The sequence below is a fragment of the Acanthopagrus latus genome, chromosome 16 (genome assembly GCF_904848185.1).
Source record: "Acanthopagrus latus isolate v.2019 chromosome 16, fAcaLat1.1, whole genome shotgun sequence".
NCBI lineage: Eukaryota > Metazoa > Chordata > Actinopteri > Spariformes > Sparidae > Acanthopagrus > Acanthopagrus latus.
Genome location: NC_051054.1, coordinates 13,081,397 through 13,099,345, shown reverse-complemented (window position 1 = coordinate 13,099,345; position 17,949 = coordinate 13,081,397). Strand labels below are relative to the sequence as shown.

General features: G+C 41.0%; 1 protein-coding gene across 1 annotated transcript; it reads right to left on the bottom strand.

Annotated features, from left to right (window-relative positions):
- Positions 1-62: 62 nt before the first annotated feature.
- hif1aa (hypoxia inducible factor 1 subunit alpha a) lies at positions 63-16,202 on the bottom strand. The gene is made up of 15 exons (XM_037071672.1): positions 15,866-16,202; positions 7,041-7,231; positions 6,418-6,569; positions 6,149-6,233; positions 5,354-5,463; positions 4,056-4,258; positions 3,747-3,853; positions 3,491-3,638; positions 3,045-3,355; positions 2,620-2,816; positions 2,418-2,540; positions 2,048-2,298; positions 1,867-1,966; positions 1,699-1,783; positions 63-1,283 (listed from the first exon to the last, which is right to left on the bottom strand). The coding sequence occupies exons 1-15, from the start codon at positions 15,895-15,897 to the stop codon at positions 1,120-1,122; spliced, it is 2,259 nt and encodes a 752-aa protein (XP_036927567.1). The 5' UTR covers positions 15,898-16,202; the 3' UTR covers positions 63-1,119.
- Between the last annotated feature and the right edge of the window lie 1,747 nt (positions 16,203-17,949).

Genomic DNA, 17,949 nt, shown 5'->3' with positions numbered 1-17,949 from the left:
AAGTAGCAATTATGTAATGAATTATGTTTGTAGACTGTAAGTTAAGGAAACCTGAAACAATGTACTTTATTAAAGCCATTTAATGTTAGACAGCAACAAGAAGCATGAGAGACCCAACAATATGGCATGGATCAATGGTATTAAACTGACTACCATTAACTGAGCAAACAAGTTTGACAACTCACAAAGGCTACTATGATGACAATGATCACACAGGTAAAATATGAATTGTTGAGATCCCACTTATTTTAAAACAGACTCTTCCGAGTGTGTCACGCACAGTAAAAACCAAAAACATGAATTTGTTTCATGTTTAAAGAGAAAATGCCAATCCTCCACGATGAGAAGCAAATAAAGAAACTGAAGACTCATTTAATTTTTAGAGTCAAAGCAGTGGAGCCATAATGAGTAAATTAAAATTTCCCTGGTATATGTACAGTAACACACACTTACAGTAAAGTAATAAAGTGACATGTACTGGACCTGCTACACAATTAAATGCATTTACCTCAAAGACTGACAGCTATTAATGAAGATAACATTCAAACCACCTAAGGTTTAAACAACATGTTCATAATTCTGGACTAAAGACATCTTGTTAGGTACGAGTACTACAACATACAAGTATGGGAGGAAAAATAAAATTGTTCAGATCCCATTAAAACGACTTTAAAAAGGCTTAATATATATTGCTGGTAATATTTTTCTTTTTAAGAAAATATAAATTGTGCGACTGAAGCTTACAATACACTGCTGGCAGTAGCGCCAGGTTTCCTTGGTGACCTGCTGGAAAAGGGTCATCTGTCGAGGCGCTGTGTGCTGAGAGACTCCCCGGAAAAGAGAGAAAAAACAAAACGGAAAAAAAGAAAACAACAATTGGACATCTCATGATGCCTGAATCCCTTGCACCAAAAAACCAGACGCTGCTACGGCGTTTGTCACGGCGGAATGATGCAGATATCACATGATGTGCACAAACGGCAGCCAAACTATAGTCAAACTCATACGGATACATAAATAAGGGGGTAGTAAGGGTGGGGTAGGGTGGTTGGGGGCTCTTGGAGAGGGAGAAATTGTAGTGTCCAGTCTAGTTCAGCAGTGAGCAGGCTAAGCATTGACTCAATTGATGTGGTCCAGAGCACGCAGGAGCTCCTCCCCCTGCAGCAGGTACTGGCGACCCTGTAAGGGGGCGTTGACCTCGCAGTCGTCGCGTGTGAGCTGAGGCAGGGAGAAGAGGGAGCTGGTGCCCTCTGACGTGCTGCCCAGAAGACGACTTGCCAGATCTAAATGAGGACAAGACACAAGAGTTAACGATTGTGTGGATGTTTTGATTCCAGTGACAAAACACTGGTTGCAAAACTAGAGGTCCTGACGCACACTTGGGTTCCCAAAGGGGCTGCGAGCCCCACTTAATTTTAGAGATCAAGTCATTTTTTAAAAAATATACAGTATGACTTTCTCAGTAATTTTTTAAAAGTAGAAATAAAAGTATGTTTTATTGTTAAAAATAAATACATAAATGGTACAGAAAGAACTGTATAAAATTGTTCCTAAAATATCAGACAAATATATCTCTTATTTTCACAGGAAATAATCTACTGAAAATGTAACCAGATCTATCAACAAAATATCCAGGGGCCAGCAGTTTAATCATCAATAGAAAAAAAGGGTTGGAAACCACAGATCTAGTCTGTTTACCTGAAGGCAGTATGGTCCTGGTTGTTCCTGACTCTGAGGGCTTCAGCTTTTTGCCCTGCTCCTGTTGGCTCTGGTGCAGAGTTCCCTGTGAGAAATCATGAAATACAGACACTCAAACTCTTCATCTGTAAACATAAAGTGAATCATATTTGGATGTTGAGAACTTACAAGTCCAATCATCTCTTTTATGTCACACAGTTTTCTTTTGCGCTGTGTGTTCAGAGCTGCCAGGGTCCCGAGTGACATTTCTTTGTCCAGCTGTGTGGTTCTGCAACACAGCAATATTGATTAGTTAACCCAAAAAACTGATATGATAAAGCCTCAAAATGGTGCACCTGGGAGAATTTACCTCTTAGCAAGGATGGTGGCAAGATGAGGGGCTTTTACTGGCTCAGGTGGTGCTGGGGAAGCTGTGCGACTGCCTGGTGAGCTGAATGGAGAGCTGGAATAGCTGGGGATGTCCTGTTTGACACGGACTGGAGAATTCTGAAGGGATGTGACTGGTCCACAAGTTAGAGGCTCATCTGGGGGCAGACTGCGAAGCTGGAAGTCATCATCCATGGGGATGTATGGAGCCAGCATCTCCAGATCTTCCATTGCCTGAAGGGGACAAAAAATGTCTACTGAACCAGAATGCACAACACATTATTACTTTATTAGATCAACTAGGAACTTTATTAAAATGCAGAATAATCAACAGTATCTCCTGGTGTCGTTACCTGTGTGGTGAAGGGGTTCTTGGGCTCTGTATCGATGGCAAAGAGTTTCTCCACCAAGTCAAGTTTGAAATCTGAGCTCATCTCAGAGTCCATGGGGAAACAGAAGTCCAGCGGACTGTCAGCCTAAAGAGACAAGAAGTCAAGGGTCACCAAAAAGTTTATTGCTTATACTGCAACATGACAATAATTCCCTCCATCCTACCTCTGAGGAGCCCGCCAGTGATGTGCATGTGGCTGGAGGATAGTGCTCAGTTTTTACATCCTCAGATGTGGTGGTGGTGACGTGGAGAGGCTCGCTGGGAGGCAGAGGGGAAAGAGGCAGGACCAGCTTGTCACTGGTAGATGGAAGCATTACATCATTGTAGAGAGGAACATCCTGCAGCAGCTGGATCTCTGAATCTGTACCAAAAGACAGAGGGAGGTCAGAATGGTTGCACTCAGGATTTAAACTCTGAGTCATGCAGTTTAATGGCCCCATATTGGAATTCTATATTTTCAGGCTTTAACTTTAACTTTTATCATGTCTGTCTACTAGAACATTTATATATGCTTTAATCTCATCTCATTGGAAATCTATTTTTTTCTCCAATATGGAACCTTTAAGTGTGTGTGTCTGGGGCCACAAACCAGGACAACTGAAGTCTAGGGAGATGATGGTGTCTCCGGCAGCGGGAGCCAGCAGGGTGAGGGCTTCGGGCTCCTCCTTCAGTTGGTCGTACAGGCTCAGCGACTGTGCCTTTGACGACAGAGTGAACAGTTTGATCACATCCACCTCTGGCAACTTCTCCTCCACCTCCTCCTTCAGCAAGGTCGGAGACGGCTCTGGCTGGCTGATGTCGACTACGACCTCCTCTTCCTCCTGCTGCAGCTCTTCCTTTATTGGCTTCACATCCTCTGTCTGCTCCAAAGACAAGATCAGTTTCTCCTCCTGGATGCCGCTGTAACAGAGTCATGCAGCCATAAAATTGAGTTTATTAAGGATTTTGTACAAAACAGTCTAATCTATTTTGTACACGGTAATATATTACAATCGCTCCTGAAAATACTGAATCTTGAAAGTGCCTTTAAAGTACCTGAGCACAAAGTTGACACAGACAACACACTGTGGCTGGGAGTTCTTGTTGTTGTAGATGACAGTGGCTTGTGTTTCCACCCACACAAAACCTCCTCTCTTGGCCAACATCCTGTACTGTCCTGTGCAGACCTGGCCCTTTGCAAACACTACAAGCAAAGAGAAACGAGAAGGGAAATTCAAAATTAGACATTTGGTCGATGGTAGAAATAACACAGCCGGAATGTGTTGGTATTCATCTTGGTATTCATGCTTACAGTTGTGGTGAGTCTTGGTGAGATGGTCCGAGTCCTGAGCATGGTAGTACTCATACACAGAACGATTCAAAAGGTCCTCTGGATCATAACCCATGAGCTCAGTGATCCTGGAATATAACAAAATGATTATTTCTCCCATTTTTAAATGCTGACGGGACATCTGTAGTACCTAGACCGAACACTAGGTGGCTCTGTGTGACTATGCCAGCAAGAGCTTTGGCAATAATATCCATTGACACAGGAAGCTTAAGAGGCGAGCCATGTTAAGCTTCTTACGCAAATAATAATTCTCTAAGAGGGGAACCTGACCTCTCGTCACAATATGTGAACTTCATGTCCATCGTGTGGCGGCTGAGAAAGGTTTTGGTGTCCAGAGGGACCTCAATGTTGGAGGGGTGTTGGATGGGGTCACAGATCAGAACCAGGTAGGGAACAGGTGGCTCCTTTTGCCCATTTGGAGTCTCCTCAGTGTGGCTTTCATATACACGGACATGACCTGAGCAGTGGAGGACCTGGAGAGATAGCGTCACAACACTGTTATTATGATTTACAGACAAGTACAATTCGGAATACGACTTTAAGATAATGTTAATAGCATTTAAGGCCCTCTCTGGACTTGCACGGAGGCACATCTCAGATCTTTTTACACATTAAATGCCCAGTCTCAATATGAGGTCTTCAGCCAAGGCTTTCCTAGCCATTACATGATCAAGGATCTAGCCAGAGGTAAAAGCCTGAGGCAGTTTCTCCTTTCAAATCCCTCTTCAAAACATATTCTATATATATATACACACAAGTGTGCTTTTACAGGGTTTGGGTTCAAAATGTCCCTTTTGTTCATCAGGTCACTTCTTAAAACCACTTTATACAAAAACTCTCTCTCAACTCATTATTTGATCTCATTTTAGTCTGTGTTCTATTATTAAGCTGTTGCTGAATGTTGTATCACCTCAAAACTGTATATCATTACTATTGCAGCGGACAGATGATGATCAGCAACATACATACCCCAAAACACTGATTATATATTTACAAATGTCTGATCTTGTCAACAGCTGCTATTAAGGTTGCAGCAATAACTGCATACTTCAGATGGTTTCATGAGATTATTTTAAGACAAAGACTTGTGTTTCTTCTCTGTTTCTACTTTGACATAAATCTTTCTCCTCTCGTCCACTAGGTGAAAAATGTTATTCAGGTGCCTGTGAAATGTCCTCATATATCTATTTCAAAAGTAACAGAAGTTAAAGTACAAATAAATAATGTTTGAATTTATAAAATGATGCAAGTGCATCATAACTGGTTTTCTGAGGTTTCCCTTATGCTTACTAAACTTGATTAAAATAGAAAATGCTGTAGTCATTATGTGTTTATACATTAAACACAGGCACTTAATGTTTCATTTGTATCCCGATTAGCGCGATGGTCCATTTCCTTTTCACATTAGTTTATTAGATTACTGCTGATGACATCAGCTTTACTGCACTCTGTATCTTGCAAGCATGTAATCTTCAAAGTTTTCTAACTCTTCACCTACAACATTACGATCAGTTAATTTCTAAACATAGATGAGAGAACATTTCCTCAGTAATCACACCACGGCTTACCTTCCATGTAGCTGATTTGACATTGACGGTGCGGCCCCTGCTTGTGAGAGTGCACTTCATTCTGAGGAAGAAGCTGCGCTCTGTGTTTGTCTCCTTGGCCTTTTTGGAGCCTAAAATCACATGAGCATTTAGAGAGACAGTTTAGAGAAAACCAGCATCTTGTTGTTGCCTCAATTTTATTATTTTTTATTCACTTTTGCATGCCAGCAGTTCCCATTTGCATTCAGAGAGGACAACGAGCTACAGTGGTTTTGCACTGGGGTCAGCTACAGCAAAATAAATAAAGGAAGTGGAGTAACCAGCCGTTGTGGCAATAACATCAGTGTGTACTGAAGTTCCTCAAATAAACATGCATTGATAACAAATGATGTTGTGAAGCACTTGAAAGTTTTAGCTTAATTAATTTCACGTAAAGCTCTTCTGCGAAACCAAAGGTTCTTCCCTGGGAGTTATGCAAAAAAGTAGACTAATTCAATCCACTGACTGATCTCGACAACAAGACACAATTCAGTTGTGTAAGCTCAATAGTAAATGTGCCAGTGATGCAGCGTCCTGTTCCATTTATGCTGCGTGAAAGGTCACTCAAGTACACACAGTAGCCAACTCTAATCACTTTGACCTCAGGCTTGAAGTGGGAAAATGATAACTTGTTCTGACAGCCTCCCAGTCTGAATCTGCCAGCTCAGAGTGAATTGGACTCCCTGCTGATTGGAGCACCGGCAGACCTGACAGAGTGCCTGTGTGTGCCCGTCTCTGTCCATTAGTGAGGTCTTACAATGTGACTCCTTCCCTCACCTGTTCTATGGACCAGCATCTCCCTCAGCTCCTCCTGGTCACAGGGATGGATGAAGTCAAACACACTGTGTCCGGTCAGGTCAAACTGCAGCAGAAAGAGTTGTATAGTCAGAGTTGTTCATGGTGACATTGTGTGGTGACTTCTAAACTTAACTTAAACAAAAAGCATATCATTTCTAGGTTTAAAATTTTCCACTTCTGACTCCATCTTATGCTCTATCCTATCTGTTCTCTTCAGTGCAGACACGCATCAACTCATACTGACGTACCTGTGCCAGCCCGAGGCACTTGTTGATGTTCTCAGAGAGATAGATCATATCTCCGTCTTCAGAGAGCACCATGAGAAAGCCGTCCAAAGCTTTTAGGTAGGAGCTGTTTAGCTGTAAATCAAGTTCTTTTTCTTCCTCTGCCATTGGCTCATCTAGAGAGATAATAGAGGAAAGATGGGAGAGATAAGGAAGGTAGAACAGGAAAGCACAAAGAAATGAGGTAGGACATTTCTCCTGTCTGAAAAACATGTTTGGATGGCTGAGACTGCCGCACAGAGACAGCACACTGTACCCACAGGTTTATCTGCAAAAGGATCTATATCTGTGCAAGTCTGAGTTGATTTCGTTAAGCAGCTGACTGAGTTTATCCATTTATCAGTGTTTTCTTCAGGTGTTCACGCCATAAATAATTCATTTCACTTGTAGCTAACCACAGTGAATCAAAGTCTACAAAAATTTCAGAAGAAAGTGGCATCTTTATCAAACTATGTTCTAAAGCCTCTGACATAATAACGAAAATTGCAGCACAATCTAATTACAAGTAGGAATCCAGACGACATTGGCCACACATGTGCCCCAAGATAAACTCTCCATTGACAGATAAAACACCTGGAGTTACTGACCGGTACTGAGCAGTTTCCTCATGCGCAGGTAGCTGATGGTGAGCCTCATTATCGAGGCCTTGTCCAGGCTGGAGCTGACACTGTGGGGCAGGGGGAGCTCCTGGGCCAGCTCGTAAAACACCTCTGACTCCTTCCCACGTCGGCATCGTGCAGCATCCCTTGACTTCTCCTTCCTCCGCTCCGAGCTCACCCTGCGGGAGACAGGTGGAGGGTTAGACGCAGCATGGCCACAAACTGGTTTTGACCCCACTACGCACACTACAAGAGCTGACATCCCTCCTTCTGTGAACAGAATCTGGTCGGCCACTGACTTGTCACTGGGGAGACTGCAGTAGCTAGAGTCCGCAACACGTGAGCTCACGGCCAGGCTGCTGCCTGGGCCCCCGTCAGACTAATTTACATACGTGGCTATCTGCCACCGTCTTATTGGCTGCTGACCAAGCGACATGGAGTCCACCCCCTCAGAATGATTGGCTGGGAGGCCGGGCATGGACTCTTCTGTCCGTCTGTCTGTCTGTCTCTTGGTGCACAGCCAAGCTATAGTGCAACACCAATCATTGTGACATTTACGAGCTTGGCTCAACAGATCTACAAGGGAGGGGAACGATAATACTGACACCGACGCCGGGAGAGCACACAAGCATGAAGTGAGTGACACCTTCAACTGTCAAGTCAAACAATTCAGCCTTTTTTCCATTATTGTACATTAGCATTCACCATATCTGCTTACTGTTCATACAAGCTCCATTTTAAGCATTGATGCAGGCAGCTGTCCAAGATCTGGCTAATGGGCACTCACTACACTGTAAACAACATCTTAAAACCTGGCATTAATCTGAAATAAAGTACAGCAGACTTTAAAGGACACAATGACTTGCAAGTCACCAAAGTGAAATTGATCTGCATTTACAACATTGACCAAGGCCATATTGTTATTTTGGGCTCATCAACAAGAGAAGGAGCCGCTTCACTAGAATTAGCCTACTGTGTACCAAATGACATGTCAGGGTTACAGACTGATTCTTTATAGAGTAGGTGAGGGAATTATTTCAATTTTAGACCAAAACTTTCCACCAAGTACAAATGACAAATTTAGTCCTTGTGTAAGAAGACTCACATGGCCTTTGTCCCTCAAAAAGCCCTGGACATGACATTGACCTAAGCCTGAGAAAAATATCTGTCAGACAGTTAACACATAAACAAAATCCAATATACCCAAACACCCACACTGGATCATGGCCATGGCCCCATGGCACTACACATCTACTGGACATCTTGTTTTCCTTATCCCCCTTTGAGGGATCTGATACAAATTATGTGTAACTGTGGTACATGGTAATGTGTGCACCAATAATCCTCCTTCTCTCAAAGATGTTTACACATACTGTAACATAAACAGGTTTCATCCCAGGCTGTAATTACAGCTGCAAGCTACAGGCCTTTACATAGCGTTAACAAATATTTACAAAATCTTCTCTCAGCCCCACCAGACACAGCCAGAAGATCTGGTCATCATGAAAGTTGATCACAGCATTATTATGTAACCAGCTCTGTATTCTATCGGCAAATTAACACAACAAACACCACCACGCTACATTTGTGTAAAATGGGTGAGCCATCAACACAGTGTGAAATGATCACATTGGGAATCCACTGGGACAGTCATCTCACTAAGCTACTGGCTAAGCCTACAATGATCTAATGTCAGATAACCATGCTATACACCATGTTCCCACTGGGATGGCAGATGATTGATTATTAGTAGACTGTATACAAATTGTTCCCTCTGTACTGGCTTCACCCCCTATTGTATCACATGCCTCCATGCAAATCCTATCCAAATGAAGTTTAGCTGTAATACTCTGTAATACACTGTAGTATGCATCTGCTGAACACAGAGGGATAGGACAATGGATGACACAGGACAAACAGCAAGTACAAGATGTGTGAGCCACTGTGTACTATTCTTATATCTAATTCATAAAATAGTCATCATGTGACACAAGAGTCATAAGAGAAATAGTCAACTTATGTAAACATACAGATCATAAAAGACAACAGACTGCATTGACAGCTTTTCAGACCTAATTATAAAAGTGAAATTACAGCTTCTCCATGACCCACCTCCACCAATTTTCAAACTGACCGCAGGAGAAGAAAACTGCTTTTATTCTTTGACCATGCAATGAAAACAAAAAAGGTCCCTTGATGTAAAAACAAAGGCGAGCAGAGAGGCCACCGTTACATAACACTATTAACTCACATGGTCATGTATCCCCAGCAGTCCACTGCCTGTCATGCTCCACTGCCAACACAAATCACATTTGCACTTTCACTGGCTTGAACTGGACATGTTTTGGTGTCTAATAAGAGCAAGTGCGATTATGTGAGCAAAAATAATTTGAATTGTTCACAGACCTAAACAAGTGGATTGATAATTAAAAGAGAAAGAAAACAGTGAACAATAAAAATCATACCGTATGAGAGTTGCTTGTGTAGTTTGTCAGTAAGAGCTGACCTATTTTACAAGAGAAATGTTCTCACTCAGTCAGTCAGTCCTGTTTAGTCTAACAGTAAACACTGTCTTATCTATTATATAATCCAGTCCAGGGAAACACCACAACTAAATCCTCTACCCAATATGGGAAGAAAAGCAAAGCAAAACTGAAAATAAAGCCCTTTCACCGAATTCTGGCATAACATGCAGCTACATGCAATACCGTTTTTGGAAGCAGCATAGTAGGGATCTCCCCTAAATTTATGACGCTCCAGTAACACTGACGCCAGATATTCCTTGTGAAGAATACATTGGTCATCTAAAAAAAAAAAAAAAAGTAAGGAAAAAGAACGAGGAACCTCTTAATGCATAGGTGTGATTGGCAAAGGACAAAAAGGCAGGAAAATATACGGCTCCACCATGTCTCTTTTTACATATATTTTGTCCTGTTGTCGGCTTCAGCTAATGAGAAAAAGTTCGCCCCACACGTCCAAATTTCTTAGAACACACAGTGTTCCCCCTAGATTTTTTTGTTGCAGCGGTGCTCTGAGTCTGTAACCTAGCAATGCTAGGGGGGTCCAGGAGCATGCCCCCCTGCCCCGGGAAGAAAAATTTGAAAAATAACCCTTTAAATGATGACTACTGGTGAGATTTTTCATCAGAAGACATGAGACAAAATAGTGTAGAACTTTTTTACCATTATTTTCTTTATCATATATTTTTTATGGAAACAGAATCTGTTTCAGAAGTCAGTGGGTCAAATGACATGGAAGTTATGGAGAAAAAAAAAACATAATTTCTGCATATTAATATTCATAAAATAGAGAAAGCACTAAAATACTACAAAAAGCTGTGTCTCATTCATCCAGTTTACTCATACAATCTGTTGCTGGTTTGGAGTCACTGTCACTATTTTGTATTAATATAATTATGCTAAGTAATTTAATGACAGTCCCTAAATCAGTTTCCAGTGATTCAGTGTGAGGCTCTGTGAGGTGAGCTAACTGTCCTCCTGCTGCTAACACTGGGCGAACCTCAGTAAAGTCGCAGCTGAACCCGAGTGGATATCTGCCAAATATCCAACCTAAAACTAACTTCACCCAGGTTCGATGAGCCACTTGTTGCAGCCTTTGTATAAGGTGACAAGGATTTCAGTCACTCAACTTAAACAGTGACTTTTAGAAATTATAAATATAGCAGTAATGACAATAATCGATGTAACTTAGGGTGTAGTGCTTTCACTGTGTGCAACTTAAATTCGCCTGTGATATTAAACCTACAGATATCATGTCTTTTTTTTTTTTGTGGCAGCGGCGGCGCTGAAAATCCAGCAGCAGAATGCATAGGGGAATCATATCAGATAACCTTCCGCAACGATTACAGGCTCTTTGATGGAGCTCTGCATTGAATGAAGTTCCGTCGTGACAACAGAATGAACTACTTGCGGAGCTACACGAAGACATAAATCAGAGGCACAAAAAACACTGACAGCGGTGGCCCGTCATTATGTTTACCTATCCCTAACCCCTGCCTTGTGCACACCCGACACCCCACCAAAAACAAAACAAACCAAAACGGTTTTGCATGATTTACGAGAGCCTCATTTTCAGGTCGGAAAAGGCGGATTTCCGGATTTATCTGGAAGAATCACAACCCTGTTAATGGAAACTGAATAAATATATCTGCTGACTGTATTTAATTCAATGTATTCAAATTCCATTCCCTTGGTGAAAACTGTATGTAGTTTGGTTCAGCTCTGTTTAATTATCTAAACTGCAAGCTTTAGTCAAAGGATCCCACTTGAACTAGTTCTATTCATTGATAAAGATCATGAGAGGTAGTTTAAAGTTTTGAAAAGGCAAGTAATTGAACCCGAGGTCCTGTCCCTAGAGTCAATAATATTTTATCATGCAACCAAAAAGTTTTTGGTTGGGAGGAGTATGATGTAGAAAATAATTATCAGTTGTAAAGCCATTACTGCAGTGTGGAAAGTAACTGGAGCCTGTCACATGTAACAGTGCATCAGATTCCTGATTTAAATATGCATGAAGCAAAATCCCCTTTTGTTCATACCCAAACACAATTCACCCATTGTTGCATGTGAAAGACTGAAGGCTTACGGGATTCTGAAATTGACAGTTTACAGGCAATTCTAATTCAATACTTCAAATGGGGACTCTGGCCTGTTCCTCTCCACTAGAAGGTCCTGGCAAACATACTTAAAATGACCAACATTATAAATCATTCATCTAACTGATACAATTCAAATGACCTCCCCCTGTGCTCCTGAGAAAGACTACTTCAACTGATAACATTTGGCCCATGAACATACATCAAGTCTAACTTATGCACTTAAGGTTTTTATTTTTATCTTTTTAAGAAAGAAGGAAAAGAAGAGCATCTCAGTTGGGAGTTGGGCTTGTTTGACTCACCCAATATAGATTGCACAAATCCAACTCCAGCAGATCAAGCACTTTACTTCCTTTGACTGTTTGTGGGTGTGAGCTGTATTATGAATGACACTACGAAAAGGGTTCACTAACTCAGTAGACATTGATAAAACTTGAAGACTGTTCTGGCTTTGACTACAGATGCTATTTAACAAGGAATCTGTATACCGCAGCCAAAAAAGCTTTCAGTTTGTTTTCCAGTTAAATGTTACAAGGTGCCTGGGATAAGGGTTTTTTTCCTATGTGTAGATATTACACTTCACACAAACGGCTAAATGCACTGCAGGACTAAGTGTTTCGGCAAAGAGGAACATTACGTAATAAACGGTGATCTGCAGTTTAATGTGACAACAAAACACATTTACAGCCCTTTAGCCAAGTACAGTCTGGATGTAAAAATACTTTGAATGAAATGTTAGTCTGAAGCCCTGACTCAATTTTTAACCCTATATCCTATACACTGGACCTTTAACCAATCTACACAGCCAATCTTTGGACTGTCAAGGCAGCTGCTATGGCTTTGTCTTTATTACTTAAGCAGTTCTTTGTGGCAAGTTTGTATTCAGTTTTGATTAACATACCTGACATAGTCCCTGAACTCAAAACTTTGAAAGAAATGCAAGTCACAATATGAATCAAAATTTAGATATGGAAGTGAGTCTGATGCAAAGACTACATATGTTGTACTGAAATGTGTTATGTGGGAACATTTTGGTTTCAGCAGACCCTAACTTCTGGACAAAATAGGCTGTAGTAATGTAAGAACTGCACCACTGATAAGCACTCGCAAATCTATTCAACAACATTCTTTAACCATGTTGTAGTCATGATGTCTGGAGGTATTGTTTTCATACTTCCTTCCTTGCATTGCTCATGTGTCAGTCTGCCATAGCCATTACGGCACTGCTGTATCTATTAATGAAGATGGTATAAAAAGATGCTTCATTACATAGATACACGTGAGATTTGAAATCTTGCAGGACAACAAAACCCTAGACACCCTAGACACTGCTCTCGGCTAGACTACCAAAAAGAGGATTCATTATCTGGAAGCTGTGAATGATCCTGAAAAACAAGCTTCCTTCATATCAACAAGCACTAGCAATTACAGCATACAAAACCTTAACTGCTTGTTTTCCTCAGAACTCGTTTGCATTTTACTCCCAAAAGCAGTAAGTGACTGATAAAAGTCTGATAAAAGCAAGCCCTCAGTGTTTATGTGCCCCATCACAAAACATGAAACAAGAAAAATGTGTACACACAAAAAAAAACTATGCCCTCTACCAGCATGTATCTCAATTCATTCTTCAAGTTCAAACTAGCCGACACACAAGTGGCAGTTGTACTTGAATGTCTAAGGGCAACCTGCAAATTGCCAGGCAGCGGATTGCTACACACATTTGGCCACTCCTATTGACGTCAAGCCCCGGTGATTAAGAGATGAGACAAAAATAATAACAAGGCACCTCACAGGGACCAGACTAAACTGCATCAAACTAGATTGCATCTCTTGATCTTTTTTCCTGAGATCACACTGAACACAAATCTACTGAATCTCAACAGGATGTTAACCCTCTATCTAGGCTTATACAAAGTGCCAAATTCCATGTTGGCAGAGACTGAGTAAAGCCTATAACAACACTTTGCAACTGGGGCAATTGCTTAAAGGAAAAGATGGGAACTATAGGCTAACAATTTACCTAGTCTACAGAGTTAATCAATGCCACTCAACAATTTTGGCACAAGTAACCAACCCCAACAAGATTTTCAAAACAGGATGATAAATAATTTAATCTTTATGCACAAATAGCAGCAGTGATGTGTTAGTGGTGTTTCAAAGACACTATTTTCCCATTATGAGCTATTATTACATGGGCTAACTTTTAGGGGACCTTCCAATGCTATTATGAATTAATTTTAAAATGCAAATCAGTTCAGATATACAAGAAAACACAAAGCATATCCTCTGTGTAAGCTATGCAGATTTCTCATGAACCATTAAGACTCTTACAACAGACTGCCTGTATATTCCACAGTGAAGCTTTTATTATTTTCCTCTGTGGAAGACTTTTGCTGTCGCAAATTTACCACCAGCTGAATGTTGAATCACCAAGTCTCCTGTTTTACTCTGCTGACTACTTAATCACTTCTATCAACTTCATTTTTATTCAGATCTCAGCACAATATTATGAAAGGGAAGCAAGACTGTTATGTGACAAAAGTTGTGCACAACAGGTCTGACTACAAGCTATTCACCTGTCTGCATATAGTATGTCTGTCAAAGACAGAAAGGTCCAGATCAGTAATCTACTTGATGCAGAGTGTGGGAGTGCACAGGTAAATCGGCCATTTTACAGTCCACTGTAATTACTGTGCTTCTCTCGGGCTTGTAAAGACATACAAGGTGCTCAAACTACACATTACACTCAATAAAAAGTCTTTGCCAGACTTGATTTATAGTTTTAATAACAACTAGTCTATACGATTCAAATTACTCAGTTATTAGTCAGACAAAATAAATAAATCTCATCTGTGACAATCCATTAATCATTTAACTCATTAACTGATAACAAATTGATATATGGTCATAATTTATTCTTTACATCTGTGTTTAAAATGATTTTAAGAGGAGAATTTGGGATTATTGCTTGTTGGTCTGGTAACTTTTTATAGACAAAATGTTATTTTCAAACATTTTATACATTTGAAAAGTAATAAGCTATGAAAACAATTTCAGCTGTGATATTTAATTACCTGTTGAACTTAAATGTATTTTTGACACTTTATTGCAATATTACCTTAGTAATCTTCCATACCATGATTTACATTCAAGTCCATTGAACATTTTTATATAATAAAAATACAGAAAAAACGAGATAACTACAACACCAAGTCAGAATATGTTAACAAATTGGTCAGACAATGAAACAAGCTGCTGATCTGCACCCTGCCAGATGTGGCATCACTTTCACTGTTTTTTGTTTGGGTGAACAGACCTCCATATGATGCTTGGTTAGCAAATAGGGTTTCAGGTTTAGGCAAAAACAGCAGCCACCAACAGAATATGTTGACACTTTGCCAACGTGTTAAGTTAAACCCCTGAGGGGGCGATGGTCATTGTTGTAGTATTCTTGTCATTTTAAACTAAGCTACTGACAACTTTCCACCTAATTTGAAAGCTATATACAATTAAGTTAGATCATTACTTCCCAAATCAAACCAAACTCTTTCCACCATAAACTGTGAAACCAGACAAGAAAATGAAAAGAGACATTCAAACCGAGGAAACCTTCACTAAACCCTGAATATTTCATCAGAAACCTCTCACCAGCAGTGCTTACATGGACACTGCCGAGGTTGGTACAACACATTACACTCAAACAGTGCACCACACGTGATGTACTATAGAGAGGATGTATAGCTGGCTGCCACACTCAAACCACATGTAAATAAAGCTAATGTCGCATCTCTGGGGTCTCAACATTGATCACAAACAAAAATGCAGTAACATTAGTAGAGGACATAATTTGATTGAAAAGAAAATAAAGGCAAACGGTCAACAATCAATATTTCCCTACAATAACCCACCTGTGTGTACGAGTTATCGATAGTATGTTGATTTCTACAGTTTGACGTCGACAGCTCTCGGTCTGTGCCAGCCTGCTAGCTAGATATGTTAGCCGCTCGCTAACGACAGTAGCCTCGCTAGCAAACGCATTTTGTCGAACTAACACGACACACTAGCAATTAACCTTGAAACAAAGCCCACAATGTCCCACCTAAAGTCACAACCAAAGCCCAAGAGAAGACCAAAGTTGTTAATATAGCTCTCAAACAACATGAGTCTGATCCGTAGCACAAGCTAGCACCGACGTTACCTTTTCTTTTCTGGTACAATTCCTGTGTCCATGTCAGGACGAAAGGACCTGAGTTGAGTCTCTCTATGGGTTATCAAGCTGTATCCGGGCCCGTCGAGAAATGAACCCAAATCCCACGATTTTTCTCTGCGATAAATCCGTAAATCCTCAGGCGGGTTGCATACGAGTTCTCACGGTGTATATTTCGTCAAAGAAGTCGAGCTTTTCCTCAGTTAAACGCGCAGCCCACACGTCTACTCTCGATCAAAGACAGTGCCACGCTGGAGAGAGAGGTTAGCTACTTGTCGAGACAATGTTGCACCGGAGCCACGGGAGCACTCCCCCCCCTCCCCTCTCTGCCTCCGCGGGGCCGAGCAGTCACATGCTTTCTCCTGCGGGGACGCGCACAGGAAACCTAATAAACCCAAACGCAAAATCAGATGTAGTCTGCGACGGAAGTTTCCGTGTTCGGGCCTTCAAGCTGCAAGTCTGTGACACCAAAACACACATTAGATGATAACGCAGATTAGAGGCCTCTTTGTGTCTGTTTGTGTCTTTGTTTCTTCCGTGTACTTTATACTGCACACAGCCTTGCTGTATGTTGAGACGTCTAGATTCGAGTGTTATGGTGTTTTGCTTTTAAAAGCCTTGTTTTAAAGTGTGGTTGTAGACGTTTTTAGATCTTGTTGAGCTAAAAGTTGCAACACCACAGTGTAAAAATACAGTGATGGAATGTAACTAAGTATATTTACTTGAGTACTGTGAGTATTTTCATTTTCCACTACTTTCCACTTCCACTGCTCTACATTTTGGAAGATATTGTAATGTACAGGTATTTGATTACATCAGTCACTATTTTGCAGATTACATGCTGCATAAGAGCCTTTTTTCATATTTTGATGTTTGTACATGTTAAATATATTGCCAATAAGAAAAAGTCAATAAAGTAGAGTAAAGCAGATGTATTTTACATTTCAGCACTACTCCCGGGGTACATAAGGGTGCAGGGCGACAGCCAGTACTGCCCATATGCCTTGTGTGCAAAAACCCAAACTGTTTTTTTTAACAAAACATTAGAACACGACACTCATGGATTAGATCAGTGTCTGTTTTTGAGAGATTTTAGCTGGAATCCTCCTAGCATTAACTGGAATCTTCCTCACACTAACTGGAATCCTCGTAACACTGAATGACCTAAAGTTTTAATTATTTTTTCCTGAGCTGTTTTACTTAGATTTCTGTCCAGTCTCCTCATGTTTGGCAGCCATTTGTGCGGTCTATGATTCAGCTCTTGCTTTGGAAAAGAAAAATGAAAGGAAAATTATTTTTCAGCGGCCCTTTACGATCACGACAAAGCTCACTTTCCATCAGATGTACAACCCCTCATTCTCTCACTTAATGGTTGTTACATCTGGCCACGGCAACCAAGTGAAGGTTTGGTTCCCAGAACTGTTGCCTGGGTGGCACAACATGTCCGTGTGAGTGGAGGAGCTGGAGACTTAACAGATGAGAGGACAAATAAGTACATGACCAAGCAGGTCTCATGTTGTGCTGATAGATTGTGTGAATTTATTCGGCGTGAGAGCTGAGAAAATTGTGCGTAACAGGATTTTGTAATGTTTACTCTGTCGTAGAAGCTGGTGACCTTCTGATTAACTTTATGATTGTCTGGAAATGTGTTCAACGTGCTAGCCACACCCTTTTCTGTGCTATTGGTCACCTGGGGAAGGTGAGTGCATGGTGCCACCTCAGACATTGTAATATTCCAAACCCTGCCAGTCACCTCTGTGGCCACAAACTGGGCGGGAATACTATTTGAATGATATGTGTCTGGTATGTATAAATGTGAACTTCTGCTGGCACTCTCTTGTGCCACAACTGTTTCTTATGTCTCAGAAGTTCAATTAAAATGCCCTGAAGCAACTGTGCAGTAATACTGTTAACACAGCTTTGAAAGGGAACTGTTGAAATGTGCGAGAAAGATTGCACTGTTACTGTAATAAAGGCGTGCCTCTGATTGGAGTCTACGTCAAAAAGGACAAGCTCGCTCAAATGTGCTGATGGATGAAGTTTCATAGCCAATGAAACATGTCCTCACAGCACAG